This window comes from Buteo buteo, chromosome 9 (assembly GCF_964188355.1).
Source record: "Buteo buteo chromosome 9, bButBut1.hap1.1, whole genome shotgun sequence".
Lineage (NCBI taxonomy): Eukaryota > Metazoa > Chordata > Aves > Accipitriformes > Accipitridae > Buteo > Buteo buteo.
Window position 1 is genome coordinate 19,504,127 of NC_134179.1, and position 13,854 is coordinate 19,517,980.

Consider the following 13,854-nt stretch of genomic DNA (forward strand, 5'->3'; position numbering starts at 1 on the left):
TGCTGATAGCAAAGTGAGCTTATTTATCTTTTCTCCCTCTTCGTCTCCATCCCTACTTCCACAGTCAGTACCGCGATCCTACCGGCATGTCAACTTTCCAGACGATGATGAGGAGATAGTGCGCATCAATCCTCGGGAAAAGATTTGGATGACTGGATACGAGGACTATCGCCATGCCCCAGCACGAGGAAAGAACTTTGATCCTGATGACATGGACTCCTACGTACGTTTTGCCAAAAGTGAGGCCTCAAAACACGAATACACTTATCCTTATGTAGACAACTCGGACTTTGACCTGGGTGAAGATATCAAGGGTGCTGTGATAAAGACTCAACCTGTCAAATTCAAGCCCAGGCGGAAGGAAGATGGTGAGAGGTCGCGGTGTGTGTACTGCAGGGACATGTTCAACCATGAGGAGAACAAACGGGGTCAATGCCAGGATGCTCCAGACCGTGTCAAGACTTGCATCCATCGAGTGAGCTGTATGTGGTGTGCAGACACTATGCTCTATCACTGTATGTCCGATCCAGAAGGAGACTATACAGATCCTTGCTCATGCGACACCAGTGATGAAATGTTTTGCCTCCGGTGGATGGCCCTTATCGCCTTGTCTTTCATTGCTCCATGTATGTGCTGTTACTTGCCGCTTCGGGCTTGTTACCACTGTGGGGTCATGTGCAGGTGCTGTGGTGGAAAACACAAAGCTGCTGGATGACTACAGATGCATTCAAAGTGTTACGTTTTTCCTGTAGTTCAAGGAACACGTTGGTTTTGGAGCATTGAGATCTCTCATTTTGATGCAGCCACTGTGCCCAACAGCATCCAGTTCGGATCACTTTACATTTGGTCGTCTGGGGCTCACACTGCATTGATTTGCTCATCAAGTGTTCGTACTAACTAACCTACAGCATAGACTTTTGTATTATTAATCTGTAATCAAAACAAGACTGTCTTGTACATGTTTGGTTTTTTTGTTTTGGGTTTGTTTTGTTTTTGTTTTTTTTTCAGTTAAAATGAGTTTGAGAAAAGAACTGCTTTAAAAGGTGGTGGATTGTAGAACATCTCCAGGTTGTGTCCGTCTTGCCTCTGCTTGTGTGGTACCATCAGCATGTTAGCAAGCTTTGGCATTTCTAGAAACAGGGTGGTGTAGTGAATGAAATATCACTTGGAAGATATTTTAACTTGCCATCAAGTTATTGTGTGTGTATAGAAGGTGTGCTAGTAACAAACTTGTACCACAACACAGTATTTCTGTCACTAGTTTTCTTTGGGGTTTTTGTTCTGTTTTCCAAAGCAAAAATAGCCATCTAAGCTGCAGTTTCTCTTCTAGAGTCCATCGTCATTTCCTTCAGCAAACATCTTAAATTATTTCTCTGTTCATAAAACTCCATGAACAGAAAGCAAGGTTCAGTTACCATAGTCACATAACCATTGAGAATCTGGTAGTTCTCCTTACCTGCAATCATTTCAGACCACTACTTGAAAGGGAAACTTAAATTTTAGGGTTTTCTTTTTTCCCTAAATAACATTGGAAAAATAAAACTGTGTTTTCAGAGTTCTGCCCAAAAGAAAGGGAACTTCTTCATTAGCCAGCCATGTAATGATCTGTGAATGAAACACTAAGGTTCCAGATGGGGAAAATTGTTGTTATGCAAAGAATTACTAACAATGCAACGTCAAAAGCACTATTATGGCAATTCTGGGGAAATGCTGCATTAAGTGGTGGATTATATGGAAAATTGTGTGTGTGTGTTTGTTTTTCTATATAATACATGAGCATGAGAACATACGCATCCACGGCAGAAACTACATTTAGCAATCTAAACAGGTATTTAAAGTCAAAAGCCAGGATGTTAACCACCACTTCCATTTCCTGACCTGTGGTCCCAATCCTCCAGATGCTTACACATGTTTTGATGTATTGTGCATGCATCCAGCATTTCTGTGAGTCTGTGTGTAGGATTAAGCATGTGAGTCTTTGCAGGAGCCAGACCGAAGCGTCTCCCTGGCTTTCCCCTCCCCGGTTCACCACCCAGATTTATCAAGTGGATGCATAAGGTGCATACAGCAGAATAAGATTAATTTTTTTATTTTTTTTTAAATGTCATGTTGTCTTGTGTACAAGGCTTGTAATTAGCTTGGAAAAAGAGTATTTTTCTAATATATTACAAGGAATAGCCAAATAATTTTTATTAAAAAAAAAAATTTAGCGCAGTGAGCTCTAACTAGCATAGTACAATCTGAATACTTTGAGGCAGCTAGGGATTGGCTTGTCAAAGCTGGCACTGCTGTTCCTGCCATAATTTCTTTCTGCAGTAAATTGCCAGTGGGCGCATGTCCTTTCCCTCCCTCTATTGCACATTGACATCAGTCTTAAAAGAGAGGAATTATTTTTTTTTTAATTAATTTGCCAAATAAATGTAAAAGGAATGCTTGCCATTCTTTCTTGGTGGAATGTCCCAACGGTTCCTCTGAGAGTTAATCACAGCTTTTTAGTCAACCATGAATTAAGTATGCAACATGCTTATACACTACAGAGTTTGGTAGGTTTAATTCGTAGCAGTTGCTGGGGATTTTTTTCGGTAGGGAAAAAAAAAAAGAATGATAGTGGAAAAGGGATGGAGTGTTACACTCTGGGTGATGTGTCTGGGTTTGCTGAATGAAATATAAGTATTTTGTGCCTAATAGCAGTTGACAAATCTCTCAATGGTGTCTAGTAAACATCAAGCCAGCCTCGGAAAAAAAAAAAATAATAATGGAACAACCTTTTCCTTTTATTTCTATTCTCAAAGTTGTTTCATGTAAACAAACATCTGTAAGATCTTCTCTCTATAAAGCACAACACTACAAAAAGATCTTACAGCTTTTTGTCCGGTCTTGAAGTGCCCCTATTTATTTAAGTAAAGTAGACATACTCCAAGCCTTTCTGTATGTCTGGAAATAAAATTTAAAAAAAAAAAAAAAAAAAATCCCTCTTTTATTTTTTTTTCTTTTTCTTCCCCTCTTTCTTCCTCCCTCTTCTCTTGGGTTTTTGTAATACTTGTAGATTTTGCTGCGTGTGTTATTTGGTTTGTGAAGGCAGTGGTGTAAGGGCACAATGATAGAAATGGGTGTTTTTTGTAAATATTTCTCCTTAATTTCCACACTGCTGCTGAACAGTGTGTAGCATTCTCCCAGTCAGCTTTGCAATACTGACATCAATCATTTGAGAGAAATTATTCAGATTTTATTTTTGTATCTGTGGTAACAAAACATTAACCAAATTTTTTTTTTCTGTTGTGGAAAGGTTTTTTGGTTTGTTTTTTTCCAAGCTATCGCTCACGTTAACAAATTAAAGTGCCTGAAGCCTCATCATTATTGTATCTATATACTAAAAGTTAAAACCCTGTTGTATTGATTTTTATAAGCCTTTTTACCTCTGTGTAAAAAAAAAAAATATATATACAAGTGTATGATGTACATTTTAGTTCTTAACTTCTTTTTTTATTGTTTCTAATATGTATGATCAGTGTAGCTATTGCTTTAAAATGTACCATGTAAATATAAATACATCATATCAAAATGATACTGTTTATTGTTATTCGGCTGGCTGGAAAAGGAGGGGAAAAATAAACGGTGCCAGGAAACACGGGGCCATTGCTGGAGCCACCTCCCCACAACCTCAGGGGTTTCTGAGGAAAAAAAATGGATTTATTTTACGTTTTTCAGTGGTGAATGCTGCTAGCCTCAGGCATGGGCCATACTTGCCCAGGCACAGCAGGGAGCATGGGGGCAGGTGTTTTTTAGGTGTTTTTCAGGTGTTTCACACACTTCTGGGGAGGACACTCCTGGGGGCAGCCTGGCCTGGTGGCACTGTGCCCCAGGAGGCCCCAGCAGCCATGACAATGGCCGAGATGCCCCTCTTGCTCTCCCTTCTATTCTCCCTGGGCCCTCATGGGCTGCTTTGGGCTGGGCTAAATGTGCCACGGGGATGTTTTCATTTTATTTTGTTTCACCCAAGCAGAGCTGCCCCAAAGAAAAGGGGAAAGCAGAGAGAAAGGCTGACAGACATGGCTGCCGAGCGAGGGCCACCTTGCTTTTTGAGAGGGCGCGCAGTGGGAGTTTGTAGGGCTGGCTGGATGCTGCCACCACTGAAGAGAGACACCTGGGGCGGCTGGCAGTGCCATTCCTGCTCAGGGAGGTTTAACGTGGAAGATGGATGAGGAATAGCCCAGTTAAAATGGACACCAGGCTGTGGCCTATCAACTGAAGAAACTGGAGGAAAACCAGTGAGTATATCTGAATTTTTACAGTTATTTCCAGTGTGAGCTAGTCAGGCCAACACCATGCCCTTCTGAAAAAGCCCAGTTTTATTCTTCTGTAGGTAAAGTGATAACACAGCCAAGCCCTTGCTCCTTTTTTTTTTTCTATGTGCTGCTACTTATTTCGCTGCTCAATAACTAAGCTGCCTCGAGCAGGATGTAAGAGCCGAGGCAATGAGCACAAGTGCCAAACCATACATGTCCTCATATAAAAGGTTTGCTCCCTGCAGCAGCGGTGCTTTGCGTCATCTGCACCACCCAGCACACAGGATGATGTGCCAGTTGCATAAATAACCTCAACGGTTTGTCACAGCTTTGCTGAGATCCTGAGTCCACATTTACCTTTTTATTGGTTTACATTTGTATTCATGTATTTCTAGAAATATTATATGCTTATATAAACCTAGATTTCTGTTTACATTCATGATACAAGTGTGTATTTGTCAGAAATTTAAAAAAAAAAGACTTCAGGCCTCATGAGAAGCATGTGCAGTGTGGGTCAGGTGGTGTGTTCAGGAGGACTCTTGTTGCACACGAAATCCTTTGGGCTGCATTGGTGTTTGCTCCATCCATGGCTAAGCTGAGGGCAAAGGGACTCCAGCAGCCTTTTGCTTACAGTTCGTACTCTCTTGACTATGGCAGGAAAACTTCACTGTTCCCTGGCCATTCGAATTCAGCTTGTCCCACAGAAGACGTGGCTAAGCTACGTATCTTCTTGCAGCCTACAATGTCTTCTTGCTTTAATCTGTGAATCAAAGGGTTGGTTATGCATGGATATTTATAAACTGGATCAGTAAATGGTATGTTTGGACCCTGGATCCATGGAAAATGCAAACACCAAGATACAAGGCACCACAAAAGGTAATCAACCTTCTGCAACCTAATCAATGTGGAGGTCCCAGGCTTACTCCTGCTGATCATCTGGGATGGGTACTGTCCTCTTGGCAAGATGTAATCAAGGAGATTGAGTTTGAAGAGGACATGGATATTGTAAGCTTGCAACCATATGAAACAAGGTTGAATATTTTATGGCTTTAAAATAATCATTTCACTATTAAGCGTAATACAAATTGCATTTTAGAATCGCGTCCTTTCACCCAAGCTGAGTTTTAGGTGCTGACAAATGCAGCTTGGCATTTTATAGCAAAGACACTTGACACCAGATGTGCTGCTACCATTGCCTGGGTCAGAATGGCACTCCCAGCCTCTCCTTTCCCTGCTTTGGCAGCAGGAGCGGTGTCGACCCAGTTCACCCCCAGACCTTTCTCCTGGGGAGGAATCCTTAGGTTCAGACAAATGTTATCACAGCAGTCCCACCTGTGTGAACTTTTCTCCATGTAGCCTATGAAACTGAAGAGAGAGAGGACAAGGAGAAGATTTTCTTGGCTGTGCTCACTCAGGAAACCTGCAAATACTTCCAACAAGCCTCTCCTCATAAAAGCAGTACCAGGTCAGGAATTGCAGGGGGAATGGAGGGCAACTGTGAGGGATAACCAATGAGGGTTCCTCCAGCTGCAACAGCTCTGTTTTCCTGCAAGGTACCAAGATGACAGTTTCAAGCATTTCTCAGGAGAGACTACCTGCCCAGTGTTGCCTTCAGGGACAGAATTTTTGCATGAGAAGGGTTCACCTGGCCTCCTTTAATCACTCAGTAATAAGTTTTTCTCACTCTGCTTAGAGAGCTGTAATTTAAATAGGTAAAACAGACTTATCCCTGTTGTGAAAATGAGTAATTCCAAGAGTTTGAATGACTTGCTTAATGTCACATGGGGAATTTGTGACGGAGTCTGGCCTGGAGTATCCCGAGCACAAGTCTACCACCATCTTCACCCAAAGGTCATCTCTCCTGTTACTCTCTCTGAAGATTAACTAGGAGGTTTGGGCTTCTACAGGAGCCTCACTGCATGGAGCACAAACCAATCGGTCCAATCAGCAAGGAATGTGTAAATCTCCTTTCTCTGCTAATTCTACTTGGAAATGCAAATTGGAAGTAGCTGTCAGGACTCCTGGAAACAAGAGGTATCATTGCATGTGTTCCCAATGCTTATCACAGGCAGAACTTGGCTTCTCATACAGACCAAATGCAGCCTTTTTCACAAACTACTTGAGAGCGAGCTTGCAGCACTAGCAACTGGAAACGCTTTCCTTTCTTCAGCACACAATGCTAGATAAGTTAACATCCTCCTAACACCTTGTCCTTTTCCAGGATGTTCAGCCTTCTGGTATTTTCTTAACATTTTGAATTAGGCAATTAAATTCCTTAGTATCTTGGTGGCATACGTGGAAATAAATAGAAAAATGTTTGGCTTCCACCCAGAGACAAGATATTTAAATGGTGGAAAGTATGTGTGTATTTTTGGGGTGGTGTACTTAGATCTCCACAAATATTTTTAGTTGCTTCCCTACACTCATGCACAACCATCCCATGGCATTCATTTCATTCCCCCATTCCCCACTTGTAAATTCATTTAGGAAGAGTTGACAGACTTTGGTTTGGCTTCTGCTAGATTTCAAGCCTGCTGCCTAATGTTGTGCGAGACAGGATCTCACAGCAGTGCTCTGGGTGGTTGTAGAGAGAAAGGTCTCCGAGGACTGTAACACACCTCAGCTCTCTGCATGCACAATCAGAGCTCCATGCACTGATGTGTGCTCTGAGGTGGCAAGGAAAGTACAAAGTCATTTCCAGACTTAATATAATTCATGTAATGACCTAAGGAGTCACTGATGTTAAGAATACATATCATTGCATGGGGGAGCTAGAATTAATGCATACTTTGGGATGGCTAAGACATTACCAAGTCATATGCAGCCTTAAACTTAATTCTTATCTACAATACTTAATTATTCTTAATTATACAGAGAGTATAATATGAACTGACATTTCTTTTTCTGCATTTTCTAAGGTTATGTCACGATGAGCTGCAGAATTGGCCAACATCTGTTTTAAGGGAACTGACAGGACTACTATCAGGCTTACCACCTTGAGCAAGCATTTTTCTGATTTTCACACTCTTAATTTCTCTGTTTCAGTGTTGTGCCAATGTTAGTTTATTAACTGTTTAAGCTCTTGATGTGAGATTCCAATCTTACAAAAAAAGAACAGGGATAGGGAACTTGTCAGTGCAAACAGTGAGATCCTTGATGTTGAAATATCAAGTCTGATATGTTCCCAAATGTACCCTGTTTTCTAATCTGAGATTTCCGGTATTCGGATTATGTTTAGCTCCAACCTGATTCAGAAACTAAAAGCTCAGACACTTCTAAAATTTGAAGCATTAATGTCCTTGTGCCCTGGAGGGCCATTTCCAACCTTAAAAGCCCAATTCCAGAACTACTGAACTCAAGTGATTTCACTTTAAAAGTGCTTACTCTTTACAACTTCCTGAGAACAATGATAAAAGCCAGGTTAGAAAGTATAACTTTCAACCACATTTTGTAAAAGTGCTGACCACAACTTAAAACAGAGAGCATTTTGATGTGTGCAGCCAAAAGAAGCAGCACTCTGCTGGTTTTGTTCATGAGTCTAAACATTGCAAAATTCAAATCCCAATAAATATGTTTCAGAAAACTCTGAGCAGCTAAAAAAGACAAAGTAGAAGCTAGGACTGAATGCAGATGCAGGATATACAGTTCATCCCAGATATGAAATATAAGTAGAAATACAGTCTTTTTTTTTTTTTTTTTTTTTTTTTTTTGAGGGGTACATAAAATGAAGCTCCCAGGGTCACGGTGATGTATTGGTATGGGGTCTGATGTTCAAACTGAGGTATCCCCAGCAGTTTCCACATATTCCTGCCAGGAAGGGCAGATGGTCTATGCCTCTGAGAGGAGAGTTCAGACCAACACCGTGGCTCAGGCTGCCAAGCAGGAAATCTATCTACACATATATATGCGTGTGTTTGTGTACACACGTATCCTTTTGGAGCAGAAATCTAAAATTACCAACAAGAGCTAAAAACCCAAGTGATACTTACCCTTTAAATAAATAAATAAACAGGTAAAACTCCAGCTGTGTGGCTGACCCTGGTGGCTTGGCAACAATGAATGGGGTTTTCTGTGCAGTGGCCCCAAGTATTGGGTATTGCTGGAGGATTTCTCTGTTCACTTAGTGAATAGACCTCAGTGAACATCCTCATCTTGGGGAAAACCCCATAACCCCATTAAGTGGTTGAGCCAGCCACAGAAATGGGAAGGCTTCCAAAGTAGAAAGCGAAATAGCAATAGGATGAAGCAGAGAGATGTCTTCTGCTCAGAGGACTTTTCTGCTTTGCTGTGACTTGAGCGTCATGTGCTGAATGGTCAGTGGCTCTGTTTCTCTGGGGCCAATGACTGGGCTGTGGGGAAACCAGGGGCATTTTGGTGAGTAGGAAAGCCTGTGCCTTCATTCATCTGCCTGAAATGGAGGGGTTTGGTGCAAACCATTCGGCCAGAGCAAGGCAGCCTTTGCAATGATGCAGTACGACAGTTTAGATATGGTTACTGCTGTCTGCTGCAGGGCTAAGACATAGTTGTACTTCCCCGTGTGCCAGAAGTGCCACAGGCCTGGAGCAGACTGCTGGGTGAGCAAAGTCCTCACACTTACCCCTGCCTTTGCAGAGAGATTCAAAGGGCTGTAACATGTCAGAAACACAGCAAGAAATACCACATACATTTAATTTCAAAACTCTAGCACCCATCACATATGCAGTGCTATTTGCTGCATTTGTACTTGCCTAGACTTCGAACAAATGGGTTCCTTCCAGCATCAGGCAGGAGAAGACTGGAGAGGAACAGCCCATTCAGTGCCAGGAGATTGCATTCCCCAGTTCCCTGGGGTAAAATCCTGACTCAACTTAAGTCAGTGGCAAAAATCCCATATACTTAAGTGAAGCCAGGATTTGTCTCCTGGGATCTGCAGGATTTGGATGCCAGTATCTCAAGGTTTGGCACCCAAAGTACCCCCTCTGCTGGCAACTCCCTGAGGTGAACTTCCCATGGTCTTCTCCCTCCCTCATTCTCCTAAGGGACACTATAAAAACAGATTTCTTATCCCACACAGTGCATCAGCTCCCCAGTTCTGTCTTTAAAGGGCTGTGTTTGAAATGGGACCCACTTTCTGGTCCTGCAAAGTTACAAGTGGGTGAGTGAGGAGTGAGAGCATCCTGCTGACAGCCAAGGAAGGGCTTTGTGGGACACCAGGATCACTGGTTTTACCCTTAGCACCTTAGCTCATCACCTTTTTTCCTGTGCCCAATTGCCAGGTCATTTCATTCACTTGGACCTTCACAAACCAGCTTAGAAAAGAAAAAAATGGCTCTAGGAGGAGTAAGCAGTTTTGACTTAAAAAGTGACAAATTGGCAGAGACGTTCCCTCAGCCACCTTTCACTCATTTTTGACAGCTTGCAGGGTTTCAAACTGGCAGCAATTCTTTCCAATATTAGGTTGAACTTCCAATGAAAGATTAAAAGGCTGAAAGGGTGTCTATGTACTAACATACATGAGAAAAAGGTCCTGTAACAAAAAAGCACCCCTGAAAGGACTGTGTTTTCAAACCCACTCACATACATAATGTTTTAAGAGCTGTCACCATCAGAGCACATTTTATGGCCAGTTCCTGAAGGAAGTGGTTGTAAAGATGTGGCACGAAGAGCAGAAAATCCAGGTGCTAAGCAGAGCGCTTTTGAACTTACAGCAAATGCGTGATACTTTTTTCTAACCAGAACAACTGCTGTTTGTGACCATCTGAACTTTAAGCTACAAGAAAATGTCTTTGGGGTTCATCAGGCTGATATCCTGTCTCTAACCACAGCCTGTACCAGATACTTCAAAGGGAGAGAATACAAGAAACTCTGTATTGGAATCATCTGCTAGCAGAGGAAATTTCTTCCCAACATCAGACAATTTGTCATTGATTTATCCCCTCAAACAGGAAAGTTTATGTGCCTCTTCAAAAAAAAAAATCCAATTGAATGTAACAGCAATGTGAGTTAATTCATTAAGCCTAAAAATTTTTTATTTGAAATTTATTTGATTTCACTGAAATACCATAACAATCATTCTACAGTTTTCTCTGGAGATTTTTCTAGTGCTGAATTGATTGAGGTTTTTTCCCAGGCAGTTTTTTATACAGATAGGCCTGGAAATGTGATGATGTTCTGGAGCTGTGGCCCATAGCAGCCATTTTGCAAATGCCAGTGTCTCCTCCTCCATATCCTTCTCTTGGCAAGTGTTTTTAATCCCCTTTTATGGATCCTTTAACCTTAATTTTCTTATTGTTGAGATGATATTGTGTTCTTATTGTTATACAATTTCTCTGAAGCCTCCTATGTGTCAAAAGACACAAACCAGATTGAGGATATGAAGCGAGTAGTGAAAAGACAGCAAATTTATTGTTTTGTTTATTTGTCAGATTGCTGACATTGAATTGGATTTATAATACATGTTTTCTGGAACTCATATACTTTCAAAAAACCAGCTGTGCTATAGCTGTGAATATAAACTAGGATGAACTGGGTGTCTGAGATGAAGGTGTAAAGTCCATATTTAGGCCCTTAAGTACAAGTGGCTTTGCCCTGAGAGGTGTTGAACATCTTAACTTCTTCCTGAAACCCTTAAGATTTCCTAGCTGGGTAGGTATAAAATATTGGCCCCACTGAGGTCAATGGCAAACTTCCCACTGGCTTCAGTAATATATAACAACCCCCAAAATACAGAGTTAGGAGGCTAATTACTGGCAGCTATTTTTCTCAGAGCCTGGCTAATACATAGGACAATACCAAAATGCCTCTTTGTGTTTATTTCTTTATGCAAAGCTCTTCTATGCATTTTCCCATCCCCTGTAAAGAAATATAGAAAAATTCTGCAGCCAGAGTTGCCATCACCGTCTATTTTAGGGTCATCTTTTCAGTCTTAGTCACAAGCAACGCAAGTGAAAGACCCGCTTTGCTTAAAACAAGGCCTGGCCAGGTGAGCCATTCAGCCAACTAGTAGCAACTTCGTGGTTCTGATGCAGAAATTCAGTAGTTGATGTTTGAATCCTAATTTGAGACTTCTAATTTGATTGTTTAGCAATTGGTGATTGCTACAGATGAGCAGCATCTCCAGAAATCAGGCCACAGATCACTGAAAATAGTAGGTATGGATTTTTTTAAGATGTGGGTTCTAAGGCTCTGCACTTCATTGAATTTAATCACAACTTGGAGTAAAGACACACACAAATTCAACTTTGGCTTGGTTTCTAACAGATTGGAATTTGCACCATTAATCTTCTGCTTCTCCTACTCCTATAATGGTTCTTGAACCACACAGCCAGTGAAAACCAAACTGAGGTCTTGAAGAAACTAATTTCCTATGGGCTTCATAAAAATAGGCAGCTGGGTAAAATGCAGAGCTGTTAGTACTCTTGCTGAGCTCATTCCTGATTAGACACCAGGAAAACAATGTGGGAAAAGCCTTGTTATGAATGCCCTACCTGTGGATAAACTCAGCTGGCAATAATGCCCTACTGGACACAAACCATCCACCCCACAAGAGCAACTTCATTTTCACAACACACCTCTCTCTTAAACAGCCAGTCATGCTCAGACACATCTTTTGGAAACCAAGTGCTGTTGTTTTCATGGCTTGTGGAATACTAGTTTTAACATATACCAGTGATATCTGGAACGGAAGTGACATGTTTTCCCAATCAGGGCAAAGAAATCTGTCACGTAATGCCCTGGTTTTTCAGTCTGGCCATAGCTGCTAAGGGGTCTCCTTCGCAATTTGCTAATTCAGCTGAGAGTGTTGGCTGTATCTTTGTAGGGCTGTAGGTGGATGACTTGCTTTTTTTTATTGCCAGATTGAAATCTGCTTTCACCATTTTTTCTCACTTGCTTATGCATTAGTATGAGTATCTTTCCATCTATGAAATTAAATTATTGTAGCTGGAAAGTCAATGATTCCAAGAGATTTCCTTGGGCTTCTACTTGCATGATGAGGGAGAGATTCCTGGGCTCCAAAAGGCTTAAAATGTCTGGGTCTTGCTAATAATAACAACCCAAAGGGAATAGTCCAGCTGACCGTATGTAGGCCAGACATAATCAATTAACACACTGAGATAATGACATGCCAGCTTATGGAGCCTCCTAAATATGATCACGTGTGAAGACAGCCACTGGCTACAGGAGGTCTGATGGCTTCACAAATTAAATAGCACAGAACTGCCAATATTTAGATCTGAGATTTCCGGGAAGCCACACTGAGATAGAGAGCAACAGCGATTTCTGAAGAAACATGCATCTTTCCATGCTAATATCTAAACCAAAACCATGGCTCAGGGGACACTGATACCATAAATAAATGTCTTTCAGCTGCGGTTCTTTATGGCTGGTAGTTGCAAACTGATACCTGTTGGAGTTGTTCAGCTGAAGTCAATGGGACCGTTCCTGCACATGTCTTTGCAGAACAGGGTCCAGCATACAGAAATGTTGCTTACTTTGGAAGTTTTGGTCGTACGCGTCTCCGTATTGTTCAAGCTCATGTGAGCCGAAGTTTGCATAACAGCTCTTAAAAAAGTGGGCCTCAAAATGTCAAAGGGAGCCCCCTTTCATGTAAAAGATGAAAGCCACGTTGTCTTGGTTGAATTCCAGTATCTATCCTTGTGTGTTCAAGCGGATGATGGAGGTTTTCTTGTGATGGCTCCTGAACCGGGTGCCCTTTTACAGCCAATAAAGCTAAGTTGATTTGCCTTGATTTTGCTGTGGGCTAAATTGCGTACAAAGGGGTTACAGTAAACTCTTAATTGGTGACTGCTTGAATGTGCGTGTGTGAGCCTTTAGTTCACCCATCTGTACAATGAGGGCAAAAGAGGGGTCCCTTCCTTTTTGACCCTTTTGTCTAATCTGGTTTGATTGTAAGATCTTCCAGGCAGAGATTACCACATGGCTGCACATTGTCTACTGGGATGGGGACCCTGGTCCCAGTGGTAAATAACAGCCTTCAACAGTTATTCTCACATGAATAAAATACGACCAGCAGAGTGATCCGAGTCATCTATCAAATAACCCACAGCTCCACCCACATACAGCTCCTCCATATGAATCCTGAGGTTAATTAAAAGAATTTAAAGAATGATGGGGTTAGGGTGATTTTGGTTGAGTGCTAAAGATTGATGTATCCTCACAAGCTCCCCATGCTGTTCCTCCGGGCTGGGGGTTTTGCATCCTTGCTGGCCAGTCCCCCAAAAGACCACAGCTAGGTTTCTAGCTGCTCTGCAGGCTATGCCAAACTACAGGTTTAAATATCCATTGCATTCTTCACATGCCAAGTCATCTAAGTTAGAAAGCAGGAGCCTAAGATTTTGCAAAGCTGCTTTTGCACATAAAGACCATTAAAAATTCATCATGACAGGGAAAAAACAACAACATTGCCAGTAGTAGGGAACTTTATGTTGACTTGGCTAATGCTGTGTGGGGCTAAGTTAGAGCTAACCCACATTAATCCCCTTAAATGGAAGGGTGAGCCTGATCCAGTAAAAGCAATAAATCCTCTTTAGAGCTGACCAGACTCTAGTTGCACTATAGGAGAATGGGG

At 41.7% G+C, this 13,854-nt stretch overlaps 1 protein-coding gene across 4 annotated transcripts in view; it reads left to right on the plus strand.

Moving 5' to 3' along the window:
- SPRED2 (sprouty related EVH1 domain containing 2) overlaps positions 1–3,565 on the plus strand; it is a 66,189-nt gene extending 62,624 nt beyond the window's left edge. For all 4 annotated transcript variants that reach the window (XM_075035546.1, XM_075035548.1, XM_075035545.1 and 1 more), the window contains exon 6: positions 65–3,565. In XM_075035546.1, the coding sequence (XP_074891647.1) occupies positions 65–715 (651 nt within the window). In that variant the 3' untranslated portion in view covers positions 716–3,565. The remainder of the gene's footprint in view (positions 1–64) is intronic.
- Positions 3,566–13,854: the final 10,289 nt, after the last annotated feature.